Here is a 12,358-nt window from a genome sequence, read left to right on the forward strand (position 1 = left end):
ATAGATTTGCCACCGATGTTGATGCAACGTGAGAGGCTGCCGTTACAGACGCCTTCCATTAAAAACACAGTTTATTCTAATGCCAGTCAAACGTATCCCTGCGACGCTAAAAACGACAGTGTGGGCAAAAACTATAGCACAAATTGGAGGAAAACTCGGCTTTATTTGAAAACGAAAAATTCCAGGCAGCAAATCATCTTTAAATTAATATTTTAAGAATTTTACGTAAGAAAAAATTAGTTTTAAAATAAACGATAAAACCCTCATAAAACTGTGAAATATTTCAATTGTGAACTAGTTATTGAAATTATTTGCATATCCAATTCGAGTTACCTACATTTGCATGAAACTGTGGTGCTAAACGTCCGCCGTTTTCTATTAATTTGCCTGCTTTTTTCAATTGACTATTAGCCACTGTTGTCGGAAGTGAGCTCCATGTCTCTGATGCATGCCTACTTAACGGCGGTATATATTTCGTTGGCATTGTTACCATTGATAGGTTCTGGGATTGTTGCTTAATGTAAGACGTTTTCATGTAGTTGCTGATAGTTGGCCCGTAAGGCAGCGGAATCATAGAAGGATGTTGCATTTTGCCTGTACTCCGGTCAAAGGCATTCAAGCCGGGAATAAAAATATCACTAGGTGGGCACGATTCCGTCGGCTCGAAATTGGTTGCAATCAAATTTTGACCTATAACCTGTTGCGTCTGGCCTACTTTGTAATATTGTTCACGCATAAGGTGTTGTTGACGTGAAATATGTGACTCCAGCGCATATTGCTTTTGTAAGAGTTGCCGCTTTTGCTGCAGAAATCTGTGTTGCATCAGTTGTTGCTGCAGAGGCTGTCTCTGTATCGCCAATGGACTCACGTTGCAAAGCAAAGCCATGTCACCACGGGCTGCGCTAGTCATCGGCAAATTAGTTGAATCGAAACGCCCATTGCTTAGAAATGGTGGATTTAAATCAACACTTTCAAAACTGTGGTTTGGCCGTACTAGATGTGGAGTCCTCGGAGCATGTGGCGTTTGCATCATCTGGTGATGTAAATCTAATGACAGTCTATTTGGTATTGAGTAAAATTGACTACTTTGAAATTGATAATTGTTTCCATCGTCTAGAGGTACTTTATTGTTACGATACTTTGATTTAAGTGACACAACTTCCTTTTGCAGTTGCTGCAACTCCAGCCAACAGTCCTGTTTTCGGCTGTCGTAACGATAACTACCATAACCAACGGCAGAATTCAAAATTGTCATTGAATTTGCAAATCCTTGGGCAACAAGACCATCACTTGCCCGACGACCTTCCCTGCAGTACCAAAATAAATATGTATGTACAATAATTGTCAAAGTCTGATATCGGTTATGAGCCTTCAATTACCTAAAATTAATTGGTGACCTTTTATCAATGCAAGTCTCCGGAGAATTAGCACACAATGTCGAAGAATTGCTCGAAACGGGCAAGTGAAAGCATGAATTATTGCTTTTGTAGATGGAACGATCTGACATCTGATCAGATGTCGCTAAGGTGGTACTACTGGCGCACGAGGGTAGACTACTTGCCAAGTCAATGCTTGTCATGTTCAAATCGATGCCTTCTAAAATTGAGCAGTTGCTGTTTGATGAACCACGACTAAGGTTTTGGCTCAAGCTTTTCGAATAACTTCCTATTACTCCGCTTGATGAACTACTGCTAGCATAAGATTGTATTCGTTGAGTTAGATCAGAAGTAGATTGCGAACAGTCTAAAAAATATTACATCGAAAAACAAGATATTAATTAGACGCTAGAGAGTTAAATATACATACATATGTCGCACGTTGAATATTTAATATAGAGGAAAAATTTAAGTTTTTGGAGTTTTCATCATACAATTAATAAGCTTGATAAAGAGAATATGTTCAGTCAAACAGATACCTCAACTTCCCCAAAAATGGTGAAGATATCGCACACCTATCGTACATCTAAAGCGAGCTAACTAAAATTTCAGATCAGGAAATATAATTGCTTGTGAATCGTACATATTCAACTCATCTAATACCAAAACAGATATAACAGCAGGTTTTTAGTTAGTGTACATAATCGCGAAGAAAAAAATATTTGCATTTATTGGAGGTTGCTTTACATGGTTAAATTTTTTTGAATTTAAGTTTTTCGTTCTTTACATGGGAAACGACGAAAATGTCAAAAGCAAAGCAAGAACAGAGAACGTAAAGTGCAGAGAAGGACCGAAAACTGCGAATGTCACATTTTTCGAGCCAACTGAACAAGCGAAGCGCATTTTAAGAGCGACCAATATTTGGAAAAAATACAAAGCAGAAAAGAAGAATATTAACAGAGCTAAATCTCAGAGAGCGTTTGCAATGTCAATTAAATATGAATAAAATTTTCAAATAGAAAACCCAAAAGTGAGATTTTTTGCGAAAATAATTGTTTTATTAAAAAGTTTATTTTTTTTCGGCAATTTGTACAAGTAACATGGAATTAAATCGAAAATATTATACCAAATTTTCCGATTTTTGTGATATTTCATTAATGATTGCGAATAGAAAACTCCCAAAGTGTTTTTTTGTGAAAACATTTTTTGATAAAAAATCCTTTTTTCCGGTGATTTCTACAAACACCGTGAAAATAAATCGAAAATGTTGTATAGCATTTTTCGATTCGTTTCGACTTTTGTAATATTTTGTTAGATTTTCAAACTTTGTATGGAAAAACTTTATTGGTGTTAGATTTTTTTTGTAAATAGATTTTTTGAGAAAAAAAAATTTCTTTCAGGTGATTTGTACAAACAACGTTAAAATAAATCAAAAATATTAGATAACATTTTCCAATTTTGGTGATATTTAAAAAAAAAAAAAAAAAATTTATTGGTTTTGGATTTGCTAAACTAAGCCGAAACTATTTAAGCATTTTTCCAAATTTTCGATATTTATGGAAATAACTATGTTTTCAAAGTCTGTATGAATTTTTTCCATATTTTAGATATTTATTGAAATAATTCAGTTTTTAATTATTTTCGACTTGGAAACTTAAAAAAAAAAATACTAAAAATCTGAAACCGTCGGATTTTCCCAGCAATTAGTGAAGATCTCGCTAATCTAAGCCGAAACTATTTAAGAAATTTTTCAATATTTATGGAAATAATTCAGTTTTCAAATCTTTTCTAATAAAGTCGCGTAAGAAGTTGCCACTGGATGGGTGGCAGCTTCGCTACTCATGTGTATATTTGACCCCCACATTGTCATTTACATATATAATTTATTAATAACTAAACCTGAATTTATAAAGCACATATTTGTAAACTTCATTTCATTACCAATTTCTGCTACCAAATTTTTCATGCATCCAAAAAGACAACCAAATGAAAATGTAAGTATGTATGCATTTATAAATGTACATATGTACATACATATATGCGATTGATCTGCTTTTGTCTTCCCCTCGCCGCTTCCATCCCCACAAATTATTCAATTTCTGCGAATCGGCACCAGATTGGCACGTGCGCGAAACCATTAACCCTACATTCACGAAATATTTAGATTTTCGCATAACTTTGCATTTAATAAAGCAATACTTGTACATTTTGTGTGGAGAATAATAACAATTAATTTAAAATTCTGCATGTAACCATGTTCTCGACGATACATGTAACTTTCATGAAGATTAAACATAAAAATAGTGCGTTATTAAAAGCTGGAACCAAAAAAANCGATTGATCTGCTTTTGTCTTCCCCTCGCCGCTTCCATCCCCACAAATTATTCAATTTCTGCGAATNAATTTCTGCTACCAAATTTTTCATGCATCCAAAAAGACAACCAAATGAAAATGTAAGTATGTATGCATTTATAAATGTACATATGTACATACATATATGCGATTGATCTGCTTTTGTCTTCCCCTCGCCGCTTCCATCCCCACAAATTATTCAATTTCTGCGAATCGGCACCAGATTGGCACGTGCGCGAAACCATTAACCCTACATTCACGAAATATTTAGATTTTCGCATAACTTTGCATTTAATAAAGCAATACTTGTACATTTTGTGTGGAGAATAATAACAATTAATTTAAAATTCTGCATGTAACCATGTTCTCGACGATACATGTAACTTTCATGAAGATTAAACATAAAAATAGTGCGTTATTAAAAGCTGGAACCAAAAAAACTATGTCTGCTATAATGGGTTAAACGCAAACCTGAATTGACATTTTTACACGCGTACATGCATACATACATATTAGGGATGGTGCGAATGTGGAATTTTAGACATCCGCGGATGCGAATGCGGATGCGGATGTTTAAAAGCTAACATCCGCGGATGCGAATGCGAATGCGGATGTCAAATACAGTGAAAGTTCCCATATGCGGACACCGATGGTCACCTTTTTTGTCCGTCTATGAAAGATGTAAAATAAAATTAAAATTCATACTTAAAAAATTGAAATTGCGGGTTTCTAAGCTAAAATAATATTTATTCTTCAATAGACAGAAACAGGGTGAATTAAAAATGAATTAAAATTTATGGCGTTTTTCTCTCCTACCGACAAATCTCATTGCCCATTGGCAACGAAAAGGCAACTTTTTTTCTAGAAAAGAAAATATTTTTGAATATGGACTATGTTCTTGTGTACATATTCATATGTAGAAGCGCAAGAGTAAACATTTGACTGAAAAAGTAATTTTTAATATTTTTTTATTTAGTACTTAAATTAAAAATTGGAACATTGTATTTAAAAAAAAGAGTAATTTTGCTGCTTTTTCGGGTTACAGCCTGTTTCCTAACGGGAAAACATTGTTGCGAATGCGAATGTCAAAATTTATGCGGAAGTTCCGCGGTTGCGAATGCGAATGCGAATATTCGCAAATACATATACACATGTACAGTGGAGTAGCACTAGCTTGGACATCGCATTGGTTGTACTATAATAGGGGTATTCTCGAAGTCTTGCACGATGCACGGATTGCACGAAATGCAAAAATACTATTCCAAATTTCGAAGAGTACGAGAGCACCCACGATCCAGAAATAAAGGTCGCGCCATTCGCGGACTGCTAACTCTCTCTTCGTCGATTTGACAGCATCCACCCAATCGCTGACGTCATAAAATACTTTTGTTTACATTCACTGTTGCCAACTTGATGCTTTTCGCACCAAATTTAATGGGTATTCAAAACGCGAAAATTTTTGAGTTTGGTGCTTGGTGCGTTTTTGGTGCTTTTGTTTTTAGTCTGAGGGCACCAAATAAGAAAATCCTAAAAAATCTAAGCAAAATTTATAGCAATCGTAAATGTGGTAAGCAACTTTACAAAAATTTAAACAAAATCATGGCACAGTGACAATCATAAGCGACAACAAAATATGTGGCAGCACCTTCAATCATGCCAGAAGAAATCGACCGTCGTGCAAGAAACATTGATGTTTATTAATTTGAATTGGCATCCTTACAATAAAATCATGTATGCATATAAAGTCCATAAAATACACCAATAAAAATTTGGTGCTTTTTCAAATTCATAACTTGGCAATACTGCCTTTTGTTCGATGCTTCCTCTTTTTCTTGTCGAGTTCGTCTTGCTCTCTCATTCTGGTATTTTTGACGTCACGGCCAGTTGCTCTCAGCTCGATTGGCGCAATCTTGTATTCTATCATTCTTTAGTGTCTGCCGCTGATGGATGGGCGAACAGAAGGAAGTCTGAAGTATATACATACATCTCTATGTTCTCTACAAATCCGTATGCACTATTTAAATTTAAAGAAATAAAAAAAATTAAAAAGTTAAGTTATTGCGGTAATTTATGTCGCTATCAATAAATTCTTGCAATAATCTTATCAACCGTTATGTTAAACTACGGAGTTGTTACGATTTTTTCTGGGTTTTATATTGAAAACAGGGTTTGGTCTACTTTTTCCAAACTTTTAACCCATCAACTCCCACCAGAACGGGCGTTTTTGACTCACTGTTTTAAAAATGGCTTATAGTTAAAATTTCCACTAAAATATTAAGCGCCAAATTTTTCTAAGGAGAACCGAATATAGAGAAAAATAATAGTAATTTTACCAAAATGGGGGACTTTAACCCTGTGTAGAAGACATTGCGATGCGCGGGAGCAAAACCTTCCTGGGATTTGATCACCACTTAGGAATGCTAACGTAATTTTCACACAGCCACCTAGTACTTGTATTCGTCTGCGGGACCCCAGAATAAAATAACTTACTAATGTAAAAATTAGCAAAAAAAAGTGTTTGCTTTTTAATAAAAGTGTGTTTAAAATATTAAAAAAAAATACACAGAAAAATCAACTCGTCTTTGTTTTATCTCCAATAATTGAGGAGTTAGATGCAATAAGGGCGCTTCTGTTAAAACTGATTTCTGAGATATTGGCGTTAAAGTTTTTCATGTGTAACTTTCTTGTTGTTGTAGTATATAAAAAAGTAGTATTGAAAAAATTTCTCTACTGCGGAAAAAAATCGTCGATTACCAGTATAGTAGTAGTATATAAACGTGTTACCTATGTTTTTTCTGAGTTACGCTTTTTTGGAAATGCTCAGTGCCCCGAATTATGCAAAAAACTCCTTTAAAAAGGTAAATTTCATTTCGTAAAATAGTGTTTTTATACGAATAGTATTTAGTTCCTTTAAACGATGTATTTCAATGTGCATACATCATGAAAATTTTGTACAAAATTCCTTAGGCGCCGAACGCTGCCGCCGCCGCCGCCGCGCCGATATTTTCGTAACTCGGCGGCGGCGCGTGAGAAATGACAAAAAACGGCGGCGGCGTGGCTCGGCGGCGTATACCTCTAATGTATACTATCATCGTCTTCGTGCGTCTTACGCATATATACGATTGACTGATGCTTCGCTGGTGTTTCGGCAAAGCAAATGAAATCAGTTGCTGTTAAGAGTGTTCGGTGATCTTCTGAGTGAGTTTTCTTAGTGGTAAATAAGCATGAAAAATTGTGGTACATTCCAAAACAATGTGGTAGATTCAATGACATTTTCTTCCATTAAAAATCAACGCGATTTCTTAGCGCCTGAAATTTACACTTTGAGCTACTAAATTTTTATAGGCTATAAAACTGCATACCTAAAACTTTTCTAGAAATTCTAAATAAAAAGCCAAAGCGACAGAATAAGATGTTTTTTTAGAAATGATCTATTATTTTCTCAAGATCTATACATAGAAGGTCGCGCAATCCGCGAAATAAAAATTGCCTCTCTCTCCGCATATCGTCTCAGGGCGATTTTTAACCGACTTCCAAAAAAGGAGGAGGTTATCAGTTCGTCGGAATATTTTTTTTTTTTTTTTTTATGTATGTTACCGCATAACTTTAGACCACGTCAACCGATTTCGATAATTCTTTTTGCATCGGAAAGGTAGTGTCTCAGAGGTGGGCCCATACTAATCTGGTTGAGATCCGATCAGTGGATCATGAGATATATATATATAAATTTTTTTTTAAGTCGGTTTTTTTTGCTAAAAATTACTTGTTCACTTTCACGCCTTCATGCCGAAAAGCCACAAAACTTGATTTTTCACAGCGGCCAATTTTTGCGAAATTTGGATTTCAACTCGCTATATCTCAGACGTTTATGATTCGATTCATTTGAAATTTGTACTAGATTCTATTCTGAAGAAGGTGAGTCTAACTGCCCTTCTTAATACTTATTTAAAACGAAATGGCGGATATTTTAACTTTTTTATAAAAATTAAGGAGGTGATTTTTACAAATGCAAAAGTTGTGTTATGAAGTTTAAAATTTTTGTTTTGTTTTAATGCAGCATTAAAGACAAATATATACGGATATTTTTGGAAAAGTTTCAGGTTTAGACAACAAGTAGTTCTAAAGTCATAACAATATTATGATGACACCCACGAGCGGTCGCTCGCCTCTAGATTACAAATATTTTTAGTGGGCACTTGTACAAGTAATTTTGGAAGTATCTAATATTAAGTGAAATGTTGAAATTCATAAATTTATCAGTGTAATATAACTTATTAAAGCTCTACAGACCTAAATACTATGTATGCATATATGTAATTACACACATAGTCAAAATAGTTATTCGTACAGTGATTGTTTTACAATGTTCGCAATGTTTTTAATTTTTCTTTAAGTTTTCACGAAAATTCTGTTTATATTTTAACAAAAACCATATAAATGAAATTTTCAAACTTTTTGCAAAACTTAAAAAAATTATACAAATTTTCATCAAAATTTTGAATGACAGCTTTTAGAACAAATTTTGTATGCAGAGTTGTAGCTCATTCAGTTAATAAATCGCAAGCATCAAGTCGCTTTAAATTACCTTTGATTTTTTAGAATTTGTTTCTCAAGGCTGTTACTTATCTGCTTCCATGAGCAAAATGTAATTTGCATGGAAGAAAACGTTCAACACCATTGAGAAGATAAAATTTCAAAAATCAACGCAATTTTTCTCTAAAAAATGTGAGTCAAAATTTTGAAATATAGATGAAAATTTGTAGAATTTTTTAAGCTTTGCAAAAAGTTTTAAAATTTAATTCGTATGGGTTTTGTTAAATCATTAACTATATTTTCGTGAAAAACTACCGAATAATCATTATTAAAAACATTGCGAATATTGCGAAACAATCACTGTACGAATAACTATTTTGACTATGTATGGAGTTACGTGCATATTTACTATGTATGTATGTATGTAAGTATGTGTATTAAGTTTAGTAATAGTTATATAACACTCGTGGGTGTCATCATAATATTGTTATAACTTTAGAACTACTTGTTGTCTAAACCTGAAACTTTCCCAAAAATATCCGTATATATTTGTCTTTAATGCTGCATTAAAACTTTTAAACTTCATAACACAACTTTTGCATTTGTAAAAATCACCTCCTTAATTTTTATAAAAATGTTAAAATATCCGCAATTTTGTTTTAAATAAATATTAAGAAGTGCCGTCTTTAGAATAGTATCTAGTTTATTGTGTACAAATTGCAAATCAATCGATACACAAACGTCTGAGATATGGCGAGTTGAAATAAAAATTTCGCAAAAATTTACCGCAGTGAAAAATCCGATTTTGTGGCTTTTTCGACATACAGGTATGAGAAAAAATTTGGTTAAAATTAACAGTAAATGTATTTTCCAATAAGCTATCGATTACAATTGGTTTGAAATCGCTTCACTTCATTTCAATTTTATGTTTTTTTACGCTGCTTGTTGTTTTCGCTGTTGTTGTCGCCCAATTTTGCGAGAAAAGAATAACGGAATGCGCAGGCATTGCGCAACCTCTTATATAGGTATAAACCAAGAATGATAGAATACAAGATTGCGCCGTCCTGGGCGTTGACATTTGTGTACCACAAGTAAACAAAGAATAGAGCGCAAAGAAGAACGAGGTGAAACAGCCAAAGCAGTTCACTTTACTGCGAAAAACGTGATTTAATTTTGCTAAATGCGAAATTATTGCATTTTTCACCTAATCTATTAGAGAACAGTGAACATTGTAGTGCTCTCCATTGCTATGCAATTGAGGCTGCTTCAGCAAACGTTTTAGTACACTCCATTGCTTTGCATTTAAGGCTGCTGCAGAAAACTGCAGCAGCATCTCTGCGGGACTGACTAATTAACTTGCTAAAAGAGGCTGCGTGGAGCAGAAACAAAATCATTGTGAGGAAATGCTGTTAATACAATAATAGAGAATCATTTCGGGAACGGCTTTGCCGTGCCCTATGTACACAAAATGCAGCGATTCGTCCCAGCGCTACACTTGCATCTACGCGTCTTGCATCTTGACGGTTGTCGCAATTTAACACACAGCACTTCATTGTATTAGTTTTTACGCAGTCTTCAACTCAAAAATCACTCACAAATTGCAAATTAACACGATTTAAACTGATTTTTCACTTATAATTCAAATTTCTCTTTCGCTGATTTGTAAACAAAGGTTTATTTACAAGTTACCACAACTTTCAAAATCGGCAAAACCAAAGTAGCGGTACCACTGACGGCGCCACCTTTGTTCGCTGCACCGTGGGTATAAACCTTGTCATTTTCTGATAGAGAATCATTAGTTGCGTTTTTTTACTCATTTCCAGTAAAATCCAGTAAAAGTTATTACGAATTTTCATGTTTTGGCGTTTTCGTACGCAAAACTTGCAAAGTAGGGGAAATTGAGAGAGCGAAAAATGACAGTTGAAGTTGCAAGTTTTTACTGGATTTTACTGGATAAATTTTTACTTGTGAGAATTTGCCAGTACGAAAAACAGCTGAACGCATGTTGCTGGATGAAATTTAAACTAATAAGGAAACTGTTTGTGGGTTTTTATTGTTGAATTTCACAAAATAAACCTATTTAAATACAAAATATATTGTTTTATTAGGAATTTGCTGCGAATAAACAACCAATTTATCAGCTGTTCATGAAACTTGCAAATTATTACGGGAAAAGCGTTCGCGTACTTTATTGCAAATTTTTTCTATGAGAGCGAATTCTTAGAAATAAAGTTACTGGAGAGTTGCTGGCAAGTTACTGGATAATTTGTAAAAAAACACAACTATTTTCTGGTAGACATTGATAATTTTCGAGTTGATGTATATTACTTTCACCAACCATAAATTTAATAAAGAACGCTGCTTTTAATTCTAAAAGCTTCAGTGCTCGATCACCCTCTTTCACCTTTTCAAAATGACTATGACACAGTTTGTAATGTCTTTTTAAACAAGTAATAACATTGCGACTGACAACGCGATAGCAGATCACGCATTGCGCACACCCATCCATGTTTTCTATGCAAAAAAAAATGTATTTCCCGTTCCTCCCCAAACATTTTATGTGTGTATTATTCGAATAGTTGCGCAGTGAAGTCTCAGCAGCAACTGGTTTGATTTGCTTTGCCGAAGTGCTAGCAAAGCATCAGTCAATCGTCAATTAACGCAAGACGCACGAAGACGATCATATCATACATGTGTCGACGTCGCAGCAAGCCAAGAATGATAGAATACAAGATTGCGCCAATGAGCAGTGTTGCCAACTTTTAATTTCGAAAAGCACCAAACCTTGGAAAAAAGAGCGTTTTACCGCACTAAATTTTTTTATAATGAAAGTATACTTTTTTTTCATAACAGTTTGTGGTAAACAAAAGTAAAAAAAAACAATATTTACATGTATAAATAAATACACATTCATGCTTAGGAAGTAATACCGAAGTACTGCACATTAAAACTGGTACATCTGGAGAAAGAACAATCGAATCGCAACAAACGAAATTGAATTTTAAAGGGGAAGAGTAATACTTAATGATGCCCTAAGTAGAAATGAGCGAAACAATTTTTTGGTTTATAATAAACCGTGTTTTTACACTTAGAGGTTAGGATATCTCAAAATTCTGACGTGGTAGAGAAATTCTGCAGCCAGATTATGGATTCAGCACCGAAAAATCTACAAAAACCGATGCAACCAGGTGGCAAAAAGGTTAAAATTTTTCGAACTGTGTAACCAATCAATAATCAAGAAAATAAAAAAATAAATACTTAACTTATCTGCGTGCTAGCATTTTCAACGCGAATACAATTTAACAAGAACGCAAGAACGTTGGTTTACAACTTCATCTTTTTATCAATCATGGTTTGCATTTCCGTGCATTTAAATTTGTAGATTCTTCCCTGCAAAAAATTGTGCGACTAATCTCTAAAGAGAGTATTCCGAGATTCCTCTCAATCGGGTACAATTGGGCATTAATTAGTCGCAACTAGTCTCATACGGGTACTATTGGAGATCAATTAGTCTCGACTCATCCCTTACAGGTATAATTGGAGATCAATTACTCCCCGACTCATCCCTAACGGGTACTATTAACGATTTAATGATATGTGCGCACTTAGTCAACGCACTTAGGCGTTGGCACACCGAGAGAGTATTCGCCTAACAAAACTGACCACCCCAGTTCGAATCGCGGCTGGCGCAAATTTTTATTTTTATTTTTTAAAAGTGACTAGTCGCTTTTTATACCCGTTCGGGTATAAAGGTGAACAATTAGTCTCTTCATAGGACATGCTCGAACAAAAGCGATCAGTTCATTCCATATAAAGAGATCAAAAGTGGGTTAGTCGCATGCTCCTTTGCGATTGATCCCGGAGTCATCCCGGATTAGTCCCATTTTTTGCAGGGTTGTAAATTCAGAAAAAAGCACTAAGAAAGGCACTAGGCACTAAACCATTTTTTTGGCGTTTTAATTTTCAAAAAGCACTAAATCTAGTGCTTAAAGCTCTAAGTTGGCAACTATGCCAATGAGGGAGGATTTTTGAGCGTGACGTCATCTTGGTGCAATTGCGAGAGAAAAATGCCAAAACGCATATAAAAATATGTAAAC

General features: G+C 34.5%; 1 protein-coding gene across 1 annotated transcript in view; it reads right to left on the minus strand.

The window, feature by feature from the left end:
- Positions 1 to 273: 273 nt before the first annotated feature.
- Positions 274 to 12,358, minus strand: part of LOC108366680 (uncharacterized) — a 44,103-nt gene continuing 32,018 nt past the window's right edge. The window contains exons 2-3 of the mRNA XM_017621143.1: positions 1,380 to 1,743; positions 274 to 1,307 (exon numbers count right to left, since the gene is read on the minus strand). Coding sequence (XP_017476632.1) covers positions 308 to 1,307; positions 1,380 to 1,743 — 1,364 coding nt within the window. The 3' untranslated portion in view covers positions 274 to 307. The remainder of the gene's footprint in view (positions 1,308 to 1,379; positions 1,744 to 12,358) is intronic.

This window comes from Rhagoletis zephyria, unplaced genomic scaffold (assembly GCF_001687245.7).
Source record: "Rhagoletis zephyria isolate East Lansing unplaced genomic scaffold, Rhagoletis_zephyria_1.1 Rzeph_scaffold_02375, whole genome shotgun sequence".
Lineage (NCBI taxonomy): Eukaryota > Metazoa > Arthropoda > Insecta > Diptera > Tephritidae > Rhagoletis > Rhagoletis zephyria.